We start from the raw sequence: 18181 nt of genomic DNA on the forward strand, positions 1-18181 counted from the left end.
AGTTGGATTAAATCGACCCCAGCAGCTCAGACGGCGGAGCAGGGGGAGAGGGCCGAGCGCGGCGGCGGGGGCCCGGGGCGGCGGGGGAGCGGAGCTCAGCGGCCAGCCCTGCGCCCAGCCCGCAGCGCCGCCTCCCGGGAGGAAGGCGGGGGCCGGGCGGGGGAGCGGGAGGAGGCGGAGGGCGGAGGAGGGCGGCGCGCAGAGAGGTTATTTGTGGTTCGCTTTGATCCCGAGGGGGAACCTGAAACTCTCACATTCCTGGCATAGCAGCCGCCTCCAGCGCGGGCCGACCCTGGGGCTGCGCGCTGGAGCCCGACCGGCACAGAGCGTCGGCGCCACCGACTAGTGCGCACCTCCGCTGTGCAGCTGAGCGGAGTCGGGCTGGGACGTCTGTTCTGACCGCGGCGGGCACCAGCTGGTCTCAGCGGTAAGGAAGGCCGCTGGGTGCTTCCAGGGACTGCGTGGGGCCGGCCGATCGAGCCTGAGTCCGGGTGCAGCCCGGCCTTTTCCGGGACCCGGCGTCCTCAGGGCGCTCTTTCGAGGCAGCCGCAAAGTCCAAGTACACCTGGAGAGCGCTGCGCCGTGCGCTTTGGGCGGATGGGAGGTCTCTTGAAGATGCGTGGATCCCTGGAGGCTGGAAAAAGGGGGCAGACTCTGGGGAGCCGCGGGGTCGGTATTTTGGTCGGGGGTCCAGTGGGGGGGGGGGGCGCAGAAGGGGTTGCAAGGTCCTCTTGCAAATCAAGGTCCTTGGAAATCAAGGTTGCAGGGCCTTGGCAGCCGATTTGGTTAGGTGAGGGGGTACAGGTGTCTGCCCCCAACTAGCCCAAGAATTCCTCTTTGTCTTCCTTGGAAAATCCTCTTTGGAGCCACGAACTGGCTCTCACTTAGAAAGAATGCAGTCTGCTGTCCAGCCCGGTGACGTCAGCGCTGGAGTATTTGGAAAACAAAGAGGGCTGGGGAGGGAGGAAGGGAGGCGGACCCGCGACGCTTAAAGACCTCTCCTGGCTGCGGACTGCCCTCGCCCGCTCGCCCTAGGCTCTCGGGGCGGCTACCGGTGCTTGTGGTCCGCCTAGGGTCGGGGTAGGTTGGGAGCCCTGGTCGGGTGCGATCTGATTTAGAGACTGGCTTTGGTTCCTTTGGCGAGAGTGAAGCCGCGTGCTTGCTTTCAAAGGAGGCTTGCCGAGAGCACAGCGCTCTAGCACCTCAGGGGTGCAGGGTTCGGGTAAGGGAAGCAGGTTTTAATAACGGTTGAGCTTTTAGGTATCTGAAAGGTTGTGCATCTCCGAGACAAATTGGCGATAAGAGGCCTCGGAGATTTTCCTTGCGTCCAGTTCAGGCACATTGTTGGCGCGTCTGGAATCTGTGGGGAAGGTTCTGCATTCCTTCTAGCCGCTCCCCGATCCTTCTCAGCAGGAGTCAGCTCAGATAGTGATTAACTTAGGAAATGCCTCACAGGCGAAACTCCATGTGAACTGACTCCTGTTGGCTTGTTTTGCCTCTGGTAACTCTCTGTAGTCTTAAACATCCGGGGAGGAGAGTTGGGTGCCAGGAAGCATGGGTACCTAGGTGTCCTCCAGACTGGTCTCCCACTACCAGCTCTGGGCAGCTGGAATCCTGGGAGTTGGGGAGTGAATTGGGAATGGCTGTTCTGCCAAGCCCAGACAAGGCACTGGAGCTAGTTTTGTGCGGGAGGAGAGGCTACATTCCCTGGTTGCCCTTCCACAGTACCTGTGGCAGTGCAGTTTGTTTGGTTTTCTCTGAATCCCAGTTTAGAGGTTTGTGTTGGAGGAGTCTGTGGAAAGGAAGCTGGGTGAGGGAGGCAGGCAGCCTTCCAGGCTATGAGCCACTAGGAAGGAGCCCAGGTTTAGAAGGGAACACTTTCCTTGGATATGATCTCCCTAGATTTTGGGCTCAGTCTCCAGCCCCAGGTCTCTGTAACAAAGACCTTCCCCTCTCCCTCTCCCTCTCCAATTGGCTCAAGTAATTGTTACTGATGTCAACAAAGATATTGAGTGATCATCCCCTATGTCCCTAGAGGACCAATGGGGGCTTTTCCAAGGAGCAAATTGGGGAAAAAAATCAAAGACACCATACCATTCTTTCTTAACACTGACTCCCTTGCAGTAACTGTGAGCAGGTGACCAACCTGCTGGGTAGCACCTTTTGGCTTTATCTCACCAAACCATTGTCCTATTGTTCTGTAGCCTCCCCCACCCCCATCCCTTATTCTCTGGCCTAGATACAGGTTCTCCCTCTTGTAGAACTACCAACAGACTGCCAAGGTCTTCTGTGACAAAGAGTCCAAGATTAATTTTATCAGCAGCTCTTGATGAAGTAGAGCCTAGAGTCTATCCTAAGAGCTCTCTGATTCAGGAACAATGAGGGCAGAGGGAAGATGGCTGGGGGGAGGATAGAGTGTAGTAGATTGTGACAAAGCTGGGCTTAGAGGGTCCTGGCGGCTGTTTGCCTAAGGCTTCTACTGAGCTATGTGGATTTTTTTTTTTTAAATCATGTGTCAAAAACTAGGGCCCCTGTTTACTCCTAGTAACAGCTCAGTGGTTGGATCCGTCTGGAGTTGTCCTTCAGACTGTTTGACAGGACCCTGACTGCAGGAGCTGAGGTTCCTGCTAGATTACCCTGTGGGTTTCTGTTGTATTCTCTAGGCTTAGTAGGTCTTCATGAATATCATTACAATGATGACCTTGCCAAGGATTTACAGTGTTCTGGAAACTCAGTAGTCAGTGCCTCTATTCATTCTCAACTCCCTGAGCAAGCAATATTTGCTTTTTCAAATAATTTTTAGTTGTTGTTGGACCCAATACCTTTATTTTATTTATTTAAATGTGATGCTGAGGATCGAACCTTGCACATGCTGGGGAGCACTTTACCGCTGAGCCACATCCCCAGCCCCTCCCCCCCCCCCTTTTAAAGGAAGAAACTGAGGCTCAGGGGTTAAGTGACTTGCTTTAATCCATAGGTGGCAGCGTTAGCACTTGGACCCAGGCTTGCATGCAACCTTCCCATCCCAGCCTTATTCTTTACCATTGTGCTTTCAACCTGCTATAATGAAAAGCCCTCCCCTTTCTCACATGCTCCCACTGAATGCTCTTCTGTCTCTCTTGCCAGGTGCTCTGGGGCCAGGTGCCTGCTGGCCATTGTCTAGGCAGGTGTGTGCAAGCCAAAGAAACATGAGGACGCTGGAAGATTCCTCAGGGACAGTCCTGCACCGCCTCATCCAGGAGCAGCTGCGCTACGGCAACCTGGCGGAGACACGCACACTGCTGGCCATCCAACAGCAGGCCCTGCGGGGTGGGGCTGCAGCTGGGGGCTCCCTGGAGATCTTGGCACCTGAGGACAATCAGGGGCTCCAACAGGCCACTAGGCAAGAGCCCCAGGGCCAGGAGCACCAGGGTGGTGAAACCCACCTGGCAGAGAACACCTTCTACCGGCTGTGCTCACAGCCCAGCAAGGGCGAAGAGCTGCCCACCTATGAGGAGGCCAAAGCCCACTCTCAGTACTATGCCGCCCAGCAGGCGGGGTCTCGCCCGCAGGTCGGGGACCGGGATCCTCGCGGGGCCCCAGGAGGCACCCGGCGGCAGGATGAAGCTCTGCGGGAGCTGCGGCATGGGCACGTGCGCTCCCTGAGTGAAAGGCTCCTGCAGCTGTCCCTGGAGAGAAATGGAGCCCGGGCCCCCAGCCACATGAGCTCCTCCCACAGCTTCCCACAGCTGGCGCGCAGCCAACAGGGTCCCCCACCCAGGGGCTCCCCTGCTGAGGGCCCAGAGCCCCGTGGGCCCCCACCTCAGTACCCACATGTTGTGCTGGCCCACGAGACCACTGCTGTCACTGACCCGAGGTATCGAGCCCGCAACAGCCCACACTTTCAGCATGCGGAAGTCAGGTAACAACCCCCATCCTGCTCTTTCAAATCTTGGCATTCTTCCAGGGTACTCTCCAAGGCTGGAGAGTCTCAAGATCACACCTTGGGTCTGAGCTTCCCCACCCACCCCAGCTCCTGATCTAATCCCTCCTTCTTGAGAAGGGAGAGCCAGTGGCTGAAGGAAAAGAGAACTTAGCCAAGGTCACATAAGAAGTTCAGAGGAGCATTGCCTAGACTCAGACACCTGCTTAGCTGTAATCTTCAAGTAAGTAGGGTTCCCAGAGGATTTGAATTGTAGCAGAAGTTAAAGGTGAGATTTCAGAATTTCCCAGAGACAGAGAATGGCAATCATTGCTGAACTCTCCCTAAGTTAAACAGAAAGGTGAGACCTCCCCTGAAGTTGTTTTATATACATATTTTTGGTAGTGCTGGGGAATAGAACCTAGGGCCTTGTGCATGCAAGGCAAGCGCTGTTACCAACTGAACTATATCCCCAGCCCCTAGAAGGTGTTTTAAAAACATGCTTGCTATGATTATTGGGAGGGGCTCCTAATGAGATTGTAAGAACCAGGTGGCCACCTTGACAGCTGTCAGCTGTCTTGTCTCTGCTTTTTCATTTCTTTTTTTTTTTTTTTTTTTGTTCCCTGTGCCTGCAGCCTCCAATGGGAGAGGATGCTGGGTCCAGGTGAGCTCCTTTGTGTGGTGGTGGCTCAGGAGAGGAGCCAGGTCAGGGTAGCAACTTAAGAGTTTGATTTTGAGTGTGAAGAGAAACCATTAGAGGATGTGATTTATCTTAAAAAGGCACATACATGGGTAATAAATGGCTGTGCAGAGAGTGGAGGCAGGAAGCCAGATGATTGCAGAAATACAGGTTTTAGATAGAAGGCTCTGCCTTGGTCATCTCACCTGGTCCTGAGAAGCCAGCCCTCACTCCTGCATCTCTACCCAGGAGGGTCCAGGAACCCCCACCAGAGATGCCCCATGGATTAGTAACTTTCTTCCTCCTGGTGGCTGAAGGTCAAAGTCTGGTTCTCTTCATTCTTGCTGAGTCTTCATTTAGTCACCCCCTTTCCCACCATTTGGCCTTTCCTTGCTCTCGAGAAATGAGTGACGTGATGTTGCTGGTATGGAGGAACCAGAGGATGGAGTCTCTTGGTTTCTCTCCAGCCTCCACCCCATCCAGACTCCCACCTTATCTCCCTTCTCAGGACCGATCAGGAAGAGTATCGGAAGCTGAGTCGTGGTTTCTTCTTTTGGACCAGCCCTATTGAACCCCTGTCAGGAAAAGATAATATCTCGGGCAAGGAAATTGACTATTTGCAGGAGAACAAAAAGACATGGGGTGGGGAGGGGGGACAAGGGGCAGGGAATGCAAGTGTGAAGGCTATTCTTTCTTGGAGCTAAGTCATCTCCAAAGAATGTGTCTACCCTGCCTGGTGCGGAGGGCAGCAAGCTCTGAAGCCACCTTGAGAACTAGCCACATGTAGCAGAGAGAGTTTGGACTTCACAGTGGAGACCTTCTGGCCAGTTCTCACTGGAAGCCCCACTTTAAGTAGTAAGAGAAACATGCCCACTGCCCTCTCTTTTGTAGCTGATCAGATGAAGACTATTTGTTGGGAGCTGGGTCAGGAATTTTAGCCGCGGGAGGAGTCACAGGCTGGAGGGCTGGGCATGAGGGCTGAGGAGATGGACCTGGAGTAGATTTCAGGGCTTCTGGAATTTGGAAAAGTCTTTGTGAAACTGAAGTAGTTGTGACAGTGGGAACCCTAAAGCTCTAGAAAGACCCTCTGGCTTTTTGTTCCTCCCCTCAACATGCAGCCCTGAGGTTGATGTTATACCAGTGCCAGAGGCCAGTAGAGCATTGTCCCTGAACTCACCCACCATACTAGTCCAGAGATGGCCCCTCATTCTTTAAATTGAGTGAGCTGAGTCCCCATTAGGAGAGGTGGGAATGAACTTCCATTATGGGAGTAGCAGCACCCTGCTAGGCCTTACCTGTGGGTCTGGAGACCTTGGTGATTAGCAGAGGAATGGCAATGCCATGGGGTAGAGGCACTTGCCAAGGGTCAAATGGCAGGAGCTGTGATTTGAACATCTATTCATCAGACTCTTATCCTGCAATCTGTCTTGTCTAACCATTAACTGGAGTCTTCTAAAAATGTTTTCAGTGTTTGCGGGGGTGGTATTACAGGCCCTGAAATAGAAAACTTGAATGTGCTGCTTTGGCAGTCCTGAAAGGGGCAGCTTATAACAAACACAGAGTAGCTGCTAGGACCCACCACCAAGTGGCCCCAGGGTCTGAAAGGCTACGTACTCAGTCATGATCACGGTGGCCTCCAGACCTCAAAAGAACCTTGTATAGATTAGGAGGATCTAGGCTGCATTTTTTAATGGTGCCTCACTTAAGCACTGGTTGCTTAGGAGGCCCGGGATTGCTTAGGCTGATCCCCAAAGCCCTGACCTCAGTGAGGAAAGACACAAAGCACCATCCTGCATTAATCCCTCCAGCCCTCTTCTTTGGCTCTTGAGAGTTCAGGCAGACATCATTTGGAAAAAGCCTTCCCCACTGGTTTCTGCTAACACTGAGAGGCTGTGTAACAATCAGCAGTCATATTGGTCACTTATTAATATAGGTATAGTCTCTGAGCATCGTCTCTTCTGTTTCTCCAGGATCCTGCAGGCCCAGGTACCTCCCGTGTTCCTCCAGCAGCAGCAACAGCAGTACCAGTACCTGCAGCAGCCCCAGGAGCACTCCCCGCCCCCACCCCCTCATCCAGCCGCCCTTGGTCATGGACCCTTGGGCTCTGCCAATCCACCTGGGGTGGGAGGACCAGCGAGTGCCCAAGCCTCGTCAGCCACCTCGGGCAGTGCCCACCTTGCCCAGATGGAGGCCGTGCTGAGGGAGAATGCCAGGTTACAGAGGGATAACGAGAGGCTGCAGAGGGAGCTGGAGAGCTCAGCAGAGAAGGCAGGCCGCATTGAGAAGGTAGGCCCTGCCAGGGACCCTGGGGGTCTAGCTGGGGAGTGGGCAGTGCAAAGGGAGATAGGATCCTGAAAGCCTGGGTCTGGTTGGATTTCTCTCCATCCTTCCATTCCCCCACCCCCTTTCACTCCTCATGCACCCCCCCAAGCTGACTCCAGCCTGGAGCATGTGCAGTTGCTGGCCAGTGGCAGTTAGAAAGAGCTCATTCACCAGCCCCCTGCACCCTTGCCCTGCACACACCCCTCCCGCAGACACCTCCCACAGAGAGCCCTTTGTGTCCCCCACACAACAGCCAGTCTGTTCTAGGCCAAAGAGAAAACCCCTCCTCTTGGGGAAAAAAAGCCACTTGTTGGCATGGCAAGCCAGCTAGGAACACGTGCGGGACCTGTGGCAGCCAAGTGGGAGGGGCAGCCGGGCCCAGGCTAGCCCTTGGCTTGGATGGGGCCACTTCAGGGGCAGATATTCCAGACAGAGGCAGCTCAGGCTCTGGTCTTTAGTGGAAGTTTACCACTGTGCACCAAAGTTCAGTTTTAACAGATAGCCTCAGGCTCCCATGACTGCCCTTTGGTGTCCTGTTGATCCACCCAGAACATGCCCGCTCCTGACCCTTTGCTCAGAAAAATGCTTCTCACTGAATGATGGGCACAGAAAAGCTGGGTTCATTCAGCCTCTGGTCCTTGGGGCAGCAGATGGGAACCTACTGTGGTCCCAGTAGTCTGGTCCACCTCGGGAGGCTGCAGGCTTCTGACCATCCCACCGGAGCCATCTGGAGCTCCTGTTCTTTGCCCTGTCATCTCTCCCCTTTTCTAATGGAAAGTGCTGCCAATCTCCAGCCTGGGATGGCTCCTGGGATCCCTCCCCTTCCTTCAGCTTGCTGTCTGTCCCTTGCAGCTGGAGAGTGAGATCCAGCAGCTCTCAGAGGCTCATGAGAGTCTGACAAGGGCCTCTTCCAAGCGTGAGGCCCTGGAGAAGACCATGAGGAACAAGATGGATAGTGAAATGAGGCGGCTACAGGATTTCAACCGCGATCTTAGAGGTGAGGGCTGGGGAGAGTCTTTGGGCCCTCTGCTCCAGGGGAGTCTTCATAATCTGTATTCTCTGCAAACATAAGTGTCAGGGTGAGACTCTTGGGGGGCCACCCTTATGGAGAGATTCTTGTCTCTGTGTTCTGGGTTTTGGAATTCCTTATGGAGTTCTCACCATATGGCCCAGATCATGACCTCTGAGAGGGTGCTCCCTTCTTATTGGGACCTGAGTTGAGCTGGAACTGTGAACAGTGAGCCACAGCAGGTCCTTATGAGCCCATTCCCAGCCCAGAGGATGCAGCCTCACAGAGAAAAGAACCCCAGGGAAAACCCAAAGCAAGCAGCATCACCTAATACCGAAACATCTTTCCTTCGCTTAAAACAGAGAGATTGGAGTCTGCAAACCGCCGCCTGGCGAGCAAGACACAGGAGGCCCAAGCCGGCAGTCAGGACATGGTGGCCAAGCTGCTTGCTCAGAGTAAGTAGTGGTCTCCCTAAGAAGCCTAACCAATATGCAGGCAATGGCACCATTGATCTCTTGGATGGAGAGAGAGGGTTGGTCCTTTCCCTTGCAAAACAGTACTTTGGGCACAAGTTTATTAAATGGCTACTTTTTGCCCAACGCTAAACGAATGGGAGAGAGGGTGGCTTCCATAGAAGAATAAGATCTGGATCTCTGTTTATTGGGAAGGACAAGAGGGAAGTTGCGGTTTGCTGAGCTATGGTACTGACCATCATTGCAGTGTTGGTCAGCATTTGCGGGTGCATTGGGCAGTAGGGGATACAGGATTGCTCTGGTCACAGTAGGATGAAGGAAAATGAACAGTCTGAGGTTTTCAGGGAGTCCCAGGCAGCAGAAAGTTTGGGAGTGCTTGATGGGAATGAGAAGCTGGGGAGGATGGTGGAGAGCATCCATAGCAAGGGAGCCAACAGTCTAAAGGGGTTCTGGAGGCTTCTCTGTAAAGGAGGAAGGCCGTGCATCCTTGAATGATGAGTTCATTGACTACCCCATCCATCCCTTCATTCATTCATTTGTTCATTAGCAGAAGTGGGCTAAGCACCTGACAGGTGTTTAGCAGAGGGTGTGAGCAGGCCCAGGAATTGGCATGGGAGGTCCGGAGAGAAGCCATGAGCTTAACAGAGGAACAGATTCCCATACATTCAGAAGTGTTCATGATTCAGGAGACTGATCAGGAGATCCCTGGATCAGGAGGCCTAACTGGGGGGGCTTCTGGGGATCTCAGGGGTGGAATAGAGAGCCAGAGGTGAAGAAGCCATTAGATGGCTCCCCTGGAGGTGCATGGAGAAGCCACTGAAGGCATCAAGGGTTTGGGGAGCTTGAGGCAGGCCAGGCTACACCTGCCCTTATAGGCAGGCAAAGTGAGGTGGCGGTGGCTACCTCTCTCTAGAGAGGAGTGGAGGGAGAAAAGGAAGGGGGGGGTTGCCCTTGGGAGAGTGTCCGTGACAGGGCCAGGCAGATGAGGAGTGCCCTGTAGGGAAGGGAGGGCTGACTTTTGGGGCCTGGCTCAGCCAAAGAAAGGCCAGTTTCTGGAAGCCTGTAAAGGAGGAGGGTGGGGGGAGGCAGGCAGGAGGCGCTTCCGCTCCCCGGGGAGCTAGGGAGCCAGGCTGTTCTTGGCTTCTCACTGGAGCCATTAATCTCACAGCAGCGGGTGACCTGGATGCCTGGCATTCCAGAGCCACTGGGCTGTTCCGCTCCTGGCTGCCCCCACCCCCTGCATGGCCCTTGGAGGCAGGGCCGATCACAAAGGGAGAAAAAGGAGACTGGAAAGTGGGGGTGGGGGTACCTAGCAGGCACTTCTACATCTCCTGGCCTCCAAGGTCCAGCCTTCCACCTCCATCAGGAACCTTAAAGATTGTGATGGGCTGAAGGACACAGGCAGCTTTTCTTGGCCCACAATAGGCATTTCCCAGGGCCGCAGGGCCAGCGGAGTTCTCAGGGAAGATGGCTCTGGTTGACCTTTCTGGCAGTCAGACAGCACTAGTACAAAAATGTGGCCATTGCCATTTCCAATGGCTTTTACCCACAAGCAAGCCATAGAGCTGGCAGCTCTGTCCCTCTGACCCCTCTGATCAGGCCCTGCCCTCCTGCCAGCTCTGCCTCTTGGGCATCTGCCTCTCACTCTTACAGGTTTTCAGACTGTAAGGTGGGATAGACTTCTACCTCCTAGTCAAACTAAGGCAGGTCTTGTGTGAACCCTAAGTAACAGGGCTCTGTGGACCCAAACAGAAAGAGGTACTGTCCCAGTCCGCGGTGCCTGACCCCACCCACCCCACTACTGGGTGTTAAGAGTATGGATAGTTCAATTTCAGTTTTTTTCTTTCTAAGCCAAAGAATGAGACCAGTCAGCCTGGGCCCAGTCTTCAAAATTCTATAGTGAACCAGGAGCTGACCTGGGTTGACTCTGTCACCTTCCTGTCCTCCTACGGGCCCTGAGTCAATGGATCTTCCCTTCTGCTTGACAGGGGTAGTGAGGATCTGATATGACAAGTCCTTAGTCACACAGGTCTAAAATTTAAAATGGGTTAAAATCAAACCTTCAGTTCTTCCATCTTACTAGCTCCATTTCAAGCGCTCGATAGCCACATGTGGCCTAGTGGTCATTGCTTTGGACCGCACAATATAGAATAATTCCATGATAGCAGAAAATTTCATTATTCCAGAGATAGTAGTGCCTTTGGGTTCATTAGGCAGGCCCCATGGTCCCATCCACCTCCTGCTCTTCAGTAAAGTAAGAAGAGCCCATTTCTTGGGGACCAGCCTGAGACTCCCAAGCAGCAGGTGCACAGAAGTGGATTTAAGCCCAGAACAATGGCTAGAGGACTCTGATCTGGCCCAGGCTTCAGTCAGCATTAAAAGTCAGGATAGCTGGAACCACAGACACCAATCTTTCAACCAGAGACATTTGCAGTGTGCTGCAAGAGTTTGTGTTCCTTGGCCAAAATCTAGGTCCCCAAAACATGGAAGGAAATGTGGTACTCAACAGGAGAGACCTGGATCTGCAGAAGGACATGTAGGGGCCCATTGTAGGGGCAAATGCCTCACATCACAGCCTGGGCTTTTGGAGTCAGACCAGCCTGGATTCCCATCTGGCAGCCCCAGTCCCCCTCCTCTGTTTCTCCCCCTCTAGGTTGGGGGAAAAAACGTGTCCTGCTCAGAGAATTTAGTGAAATGAGATGCCTGTGTGCTGGCTCATGGGGTGGCAGATAGTGGTTTTCTTGTCTTTTTTTTCATTCTCCTTCTTGAACGATGACGATGTCACCGTCCCCCAGAGCCTTCATTTTCTCACCTATAAAAGGACATCATAGGCATCCCAGTTCCTACCACAAGTCCGCAAGTTATCGTGAGGCTCAAGGGAAATTGTGAATTATGGCACCTGGCACAGGTGCAGTGTTTAGGGCTGTCCCAGTAGAAAGGTGACTCCTGCAGGGGTCCTGGAGCCAGACTCTGTCATTTACTCCTGACTTCATCTGAGCCTCAGTTTCCTCCTGTGAAATGGGTTCATCACAGGACCTACCTCCTTGGGACTGTCAAGAGAGTGGGGCCAGCCAGGGTGGTTGCCATCACTGACCAAGCCCCCTCTTTCTCCCCGCAGGCTACGAGCAGCAACAGGAGCAAGAGAAGCTGGAGAGGGAGATGGCGCTGCTGCGCGGTGCCATCGAGGACCAGCGGCGGCGTGCGGAGCTGCTGGAACAGGCTCTGGGCAATGCTCAGGGTCGTGCAGCGCGTGCTGAGGAGGAGCTGCGCAAGAAGCAGGCCTATGTGGAGAAGGTGGAGCGGCTGCAGCAGGCGCTTGGGCAGCTGCAAGCGGCCTGCGAGAAGCGGGAGCAACTGGAACTACGTCTACGGACGCGCCTAGAGCAGGAACTCAAGGCCCTGCGCGCACAGCAGGTGAGCCGCGAAGCCATGCAGCGGGCAGAGTTAAGACAGCATCGGAGGAAGCCTCAGCCTCCTGGGAACGCACCTGTGTCTGATCCTTGTACCCTCTTTACCCAGTGGCCACTCACTCAAGTAGCAGAGGCTCTGCTACGTGGCCTGAGTCCAAGCATGGGCGACTCTTCTTTTTTTAGTACTGGGGATTGAACTTGGGTAGTTCACCTTTGAGCCCCATCCCCAGCCCTTTTTTTGTATTTTATTTAGAGACCGGGTCTCACTGAGTTGCTTAGGACCTTGCTAAGAGTTTGGCTTGGAAATCCTGATCCTCCTGCCTCAGCCTCCCAACCTGTTGGGATTACTGTCCTGTGCCACCATGCCTGGCTAGGGGGAATTTTTTATGTTTTATTTTGAGACAGGGTCTAAGCTGCTTAGGGTCTCACTAAGTGGCCAAGGTTGGTTTTGAATTATAACCCACCTGCCTCAGCCTCCCTAGCCGATGGGATTACACCCATGGGCCACCACATCTGGCCAGTATGATTATTGATAGCCGTCCTGTTCCTACTAGTTTAGAGAATCATTTATATGGTCCTTGGCCACAGGATTCAGGGGTAGGATTTGGGGATCTGTGCTGCCTCTCTCTGGGCACAGCAGCATGGAGAGTCTGTGTTGCACGTGGCATCTGTGTGAGGATGAGGAGCTACTGTACCACAACTCCCATCCTTGACCACAGTGCATCTTTCTCTGCAGAGACAGACGGGCACCCACAGTAGTGGTGGCAGCAGTGGTGGTTCCCCAGAGCTCAGTGCCCTGCGACTCTCAGAACAGCTGCGAGAGAAGGAGGAACAGATCCTGGCGCTGGAGGCCGACATGACCAAGTGGGAGCAGAAGTATTTGGAGGAACGTGCCATGAGGCAGTTTGCCATGGATGCTGCCGCCACCGCAGCTGCCCAGCGGGACACTACTCTCATCCGACACTCCCCCCAGCCCTCGCCCAGCAGTAGCTTCAATGAGGGCCTGCTTGCAGGTGGCCACAGACATCAGGAGATGGAAAGCAGGTTCGGCAATGGCAGGCCAGGCTCGGGCCCTGTGGTGTGGGTGGGGTGGCTGAATCTGCCCTGTCCTTGATCCCTGGTAAATAAGCCTCTGTCCCCACTCAGCTCAGTGGGCCCTCCTGTTTCTAAGCTGACTCCATATTAGACCAAGTTCTTGGCCTTGGAGCTGGTAGCTACCATCCAGGCTCTAAGCTTCTCCACCTTCTCTGGGGCTTTGCCCTTCAGGACAAGAGAGGGTCATATCATTGCTGCCTTCAGTGAGTCCAGACCCACCCACCCCCACCCCCATGACATGCTTTTGCCATGTGAAAAGCACTCAGAGCCTCACAAGCCTGGGCTTAGAGCGTCAAAATGCAGAGCTGTGCTGGCATCTGCAGCCTCACACCAGGTCCCTGATGCAAAAGAGAGGGTCCCCCGTGGCTGTAGGGAGGGAGGCGCTGGGGCTGTGGATCTGATGAGGGTGCTTGGCCTTTCCCCGCTCAGGTTAAAGGTGCTCCATGCCCAGATCCTGGAGAAAGATGCAGTGATAAAGGTCCTTCAGCAGCGGTCCAGGAAAGACCCTGGCAAGGCCCCCCAGGGCTCCCTGCGGCCCGCCAAGTCAGTGCCATCTATCTTTGTGGCTGCAGCAGCAGGGACCCAGGGCTGGCAAGGACTTTCATCAAGTGAGCGGCAAGCAGATGCCCCCACCCAGCTGACTATAGGTAAGAGGAGGCTCTTGGGGGTGGGGGGTAGATGAAGGTTTCTCAGGTCCCAACACAAATTACCAGACCTTTCCTCCCTGCACCAAGGATGAAAGGAGTCAGGATAATAGAGTTTTCTGTGCACATATATCTTCTATACAAACCCTTTCCACTCTTCCTAATCAGATACCACAGAAATTCTAGATTTATTCTACAAAGGAAGGTTCTACCCTTCAAAACCATCTGTAGCCAACTCAGCCTGATGGTTACTCCCATTCACATTTATTTAGTCTTATCAGAGTTATTGCAAATCATGAGCAATCCGTACAGCCTCCAGTGTGTCGTAGGTCCTGTTCACTTGGGGTGTTTTTCATAGAGGCTACCTCTTATAAGCCAGGTAGTAACCATCCATCTCCTTCCTTTCCCCTAGACAGGGCACCGTCGGAGGAGACAGCAGCTACAGCTCCTCTCCCTGCCCATACCAAACATGGGAGCAGAGATGGGAGCACCCAGACGGATGGCCTGCCAGACAGCACCTCTACCTGCCTGGCACCAGAGCCCGATGGCCTGCTAGGGTTCAGCAGTGGCCAAAAGGCAACCTCTCTGGGTGAGCTGCGCATTTCTCCTTGGCTTTTGTGCTGGGTGGGGCTGAGGGTGCACTGGGTATGAAGTAGAACACCAAGGCCGTCTCTCCAGACCCTTCCTGGTCATTACCTGTCCTCCATGGGGAGCCCTTCATAGTGAGAGGTGAGGAGGCATCTGGCCCACCTCAGTGTGAACACCAGGACTGTTGGCTATGTGAGTAGAGGGATCGGAAGCCCTGATTCGAGACAGATCCAAAATCAGAAAGAAAGCTGCAGGACAGAAAGCACTTTATCTCCTCCTTCATGGTTTTCCTGACATATTTCATTGCCAGTCTAAATAGCTAAGATAATGAAGCCTGGCAAGTTATCCTGAGGGCACTCTCAAGTTAGGAGACTGTTTAAAAAGAGTCCAGGAAGGAGAAACTTGAGAACATGCCTTTTTTTTTTTTTTTTTTTTTTTGGCTCCCCTTCTACATTAGCCTTTGCATATTTGCCTGTGCCTCATGATCTCAAAAAAACCACAGGCATGGAAAGAATGCATCAGCCTCCCTCCTGCAGGGCCCTCCACGACTCCCTCCAAGCCCTTCAACCAGTTCAAAGTTAGAAACAAAGGCAACTTCCCCATTGGAGGCTGGGGGTCTGGGCCAAGAGCTGAGAAACAGCAGAGTGTTGTTCTAGGTTGGCCTGGTTATGGGCTGAAGGGCTGGAGGATCACAAGTTCAAAGCCAGCCTCAGCAACTTTGCAAGACCCTGACTCAAAAATTAAAAATAGAAAAGGGCTGGGGATGTGGTATTTGCCTAGCATACATATGGCTCTGGTTAGATCCCCAGTGTTGCAAAAGGAGAAAAAAAAAAAGTACCAGGAATTTAAAAGAGCAGTCTGGTAACATGTGCCTATGTTCTTGTCTCTCCCCAGACTCCATAGCAACATCCCGAGTCCAGGATTTGTCGGACATGGTGGAGATACTGATCTGAAGGAGGTGGGGCCTTGAGGACCCTCAACCTCTCCCTCTCCTCCCCTGCCCTTGGCCATTCCAGCAGCTCCTTCTTCAACTGCTGCTTCCCCGCTTTCCCCATCCAATGACCATCTGGTCCTGAGAGCTCAGGAAGGAGTGCTGTAGGGGAGAAGGGAGCTGAGAGAGACCAGCTCCCTAGAAGACTGCTTCTTAGTCCATACTCCTTCCCTGCCCATGAAGAATAAGGATTCACCCTCTGCCTGCTGCCCAGGGCTAGCAGTTGGGGTAGCAACTAAGAGCCCAGAAAGGAACTGAGCCCACTCTGACCTGCCACCTGCCACTTGGCACTCAGGCAGGGAAGGAGAGGGGATGTGTTGGTTTTGGGGGCTGATTGCCCAGGGTAGCTGCCCATGGGCATCAGTGGGGCTGGTTCATGAATCAAGCCAGCCATGTTCTTTGGCTAAGTGTGGTCCCAGCCAACCTCGTCTGCTCTCCAGTTCTTCACTGTCATCTTGGGATCGCTGCACCTTGAGTCTTTGGGGGACTGTTGAGGATGTGAGTCCTGTGGAAGCCACAGTCTCATCCCTCCTCAGTTAAGAGTGGGTTGGGGCCATTTGAGTGGCCTGGGAGACAGTTTCCAGTTTGTAAATAATTCCCTTTTTTGTGGAACAGAAAATCGAGGCATGCCGGTTCTGATTTGTCTTCAGGGGTGGTGTTTCCCTGTCCCTGCTGCCACAGTTCCTGAAAACTTCTGACTGGCTTCCCAATTGTTATTCCTTCTCAAGTTCTTGGTCCATGGATTTTGATGCTGGTTGTTTCATGGGACATTGGCTGCCTGTCCTTCCATCTGGAGCCCTGTATCAAATGCCCATGGGATCCCCACCATCAACCTGTTGAAATGGCTCCACAACTCCCGTCCCTGGGACATCCTGTCAGTTTGATTATAAATTGAGCCAGAGGAAATGAGCCACCACACATAGACAACTGCCATGCCACTTGTAGATGAAGGTGGCCCCACCCAGCACCAGTTCTCTGAGGAAGCTGGAGTTATCTTGTTCTCATACTGTTGTCTGTTCTCACCTGGAGGGATTGGGAGAGGATACTGTGCTGTTGAAGACTAGTCAGTGAGCTACAAGATGTGACTTGACATGGAGCCTCCATCACAAAATGGCGCCCACGAGGCTGGCTCCTCACGTGACCCATGCGCAGCCCCCAGGCAGGGCCAGATACTTTGAAACTAGAGTGAAACGTCCCGCATGGCAGCCTGCAGCAGCAGAGATTTTTGACTTTGGTCTTAAAAGTCCTCCAATTCAGTTCAGTAGTGATTGGTGGGTTTTAGCAGTTGTCTTTACTGTTTTCAGTTCTTGAATATTTGTCTTTTTTTTTTTCCTTTCTTGTTTTTTAGTTCTGTATGTGTTTGTTTCATTTCCATGTTCCCCAAGTTATCTTTTTAAACATTTGCATTTGCTGGACAATTGCATATTTTTTTAATTCCCTAACCCCTGAAAAATACATTTGGTTCATGTGCATTGTTTACAAAGCAAAAAAAGAAAAAGAGGAAAAAAAAAAAACAACAAAAATATCATGAAAGGAAAAAAAAAAACAACTTAATATATTTTGGATTAATATTTGGTATTTCTTTTAAAGTATTTTTTGTGCTGTGAACATTTTCTGCCAAAGACCGTGATGTGTGTCTGTATGTTTAAGTTATCATAAATATTTAAATGTAAACATGGCTGTTTTGTTATGCCACCCTGTACCAGGATTGCTGCTGCATTCCACTGGGTGTAACAGTATTTTAATAAAAAAATTTATGAAGAGTGATGTGTTTGAACTGAGGGAAGGAAATGGGGTAAGGATTTTATAGGGCCACCCATGTCAGGGTCCTATCTCTTTAAGAACCCAAGAGAAGTCCTAGGAATTCTGTGAAGTTGCTTTAAGAAGAGTTGGAATGAGGATGTGGTTGACTTTTCCAGAGGAAGTTCTTAGAGTGTTGGGAGGGGCTGAGCACAATGGCTCAGGCCTGTAATCCCAGCAGCCCTGGAGGCTGAGTTGATCAAAGCCATCCTCAGCAATTTAGCGAGGCCTTAAGCAACTCACTGAGACCCTGTATTTAAATAAAATTTAAAAAAGGACTGAGGATGGGGTTCAGTGATCGTGTTCACGAGTCCAGTCCTCCATACAAAAAGAAAAAATATGTTGGAAGGGAAAGGAGACTGTGTCAGATAGTAGCTTCCCTGGGTAGCTTTGACCATACTATATAGTAGGAGTAGTACTCCACTGTGTCCAAAATTACCATTCTTAACCCCACTCCTACCTTCCTTCCCATCCAAGTAACCAGGCACCATGCCTATTGTCTGCCTGGACATATGCAGAGGATGTTCATGTGTGTGGCATGTTCTTGGGCACCTCTTTCTTACGTTATAGCATCACTCACTTCCAATGCCCGGGAAAGTGTATTGCTTTGATTCAAAAAAAGAAAACCATTCTCAATCTTTGGATTTCTTCCCAATGGTAGCAGACAGAAAGCTGACCATCAGGCAGCCAGACAGGCTCTGGGGCATGTATCAGCACCAGTTACCCCATGGCCATGGGTGAGGTATCCTCAGACAGGTATGGGGACTTTGTAGCCATGTTGATGAGTAACCAAACTGCGATCCTAGAGAAGGTGTACCTATGCCAACCTTCCTGCCCACGGGAATGGAGTTAAGCAGGTGGAAGAATTCAGAACCTCCCAAATTTTTCTGGGAACTTTGCAGATGACAATGGACCCTACCAAATGAGGTGATCACCCAGCCCTCCAGCCTGCTTCCTGCCATCTGGGCAACATGGAGGGCTGCATTGCTCTCTTCAAGCCCTGGACTGGGGTTTTGGCTGTGCAAATACGTTTCTCACCTGAAAGGCAGGCTGTCCCTGAAGGCAGCCTGAATGATTGGCTCCTGCACTGGTCCTCTGCTAACATTCTGTGTTCAAAACAAAATGGCAGGTCCTATGGCAGGGGGTTCCCACTCAACTCTACCTGCCACATGCACCCCCCAAAAGCTCTGGACGGTGGGGGTTGCAGCTCAGACCCAGAGCAGTAAGCCCAGAGCACCACCCCAACCCAGTACGTTTGGCCAGTGGCTT

The 18181-nt window shown here is 52.6% G+C and overlaps 1 protein-coding gene across 2 annotated transcripts; it reads left to right on the top strand.

Annotated features, from left to right (window-relative positions):
- Positions 1–231: 231 nt before the first annotated feature.
- Positions 232–16875, top strand: Amotl2 (angiomotin like 2). 2 transcript variants are annotated; one of them, XM_027933858.2, is made up of 10 exons: positions 232–427; positions 3127–3901; positions 6551–6866; positions 7755–7899; positions 8274–8366; positions 11503–11798; positions 12531–12838; positions 13319–13536; positions 13946–14122; positions 15016–16875. In XM_027933858.2, the coding sequence occupies exons 2-10, from the start codon at positions 3189–3191 to the stop codon at positions 15072–15074; spliced, it is 2325 nt and encodes a 774-aa protein (XP_027789659.1). In that variant the 5' UTR covers positions 232–427; positions 3127–3188; the 3' UTR covers positions 15075–16875. The 2 variants fall into 2 exon arrangements, with proteins under 2 accessions (XP_027789659.1, XP_071471746.1); XM_071615645.1 differs by lacking the exon at positions 232–427 and adding an exon at positions 1000–1080.
- Positions 16876–18181: the final 1306 nt, after the last annotated feature.

Source organism: Marmota flaviventris, chromosome 8 (genome assembly GCF_047511675.1).
Source record: "Marmota flaviventris isolate mMarFla1 chromosome 8, mMarFla1.hap1, whole genome shotgun sequence".
In the NCBI taxonomy this organism is placed as follows: Eukaryota; Metazoa; Chordata; class Mammalia; order Rodentia; family Sciuridae; genus Marmota; species Marmota flaviventris.

What these genes read in the sequence shown, in the direction of transcription:
- Amotl2 (XM_027933858.2), top strand. Translation starts at nt 3,189, where the DNA reads ATGAGGACGCTGGAAGATTCCTCAGGGACAGTCCTGCACCGCCTCATC. An exon ending in CATCAGGAGATGGAAAGCAG is followed by an intron (nt 12,839 to 13,318) that starts GTTCGGCAATGG and finishes TTCCCCGCTCAG; the next exon opens with GTTAAAGGTGCTCCATGCCC. An exon ending in CCAAAAGGCAACCTCTCTGG is followed by an intron (nt 14,123 to 15,015) that starts GTGAGCTGCGCA and finishes GTCTCTCCCCAG; the next exon opens with ACTCCATAGCAACATCCCGA.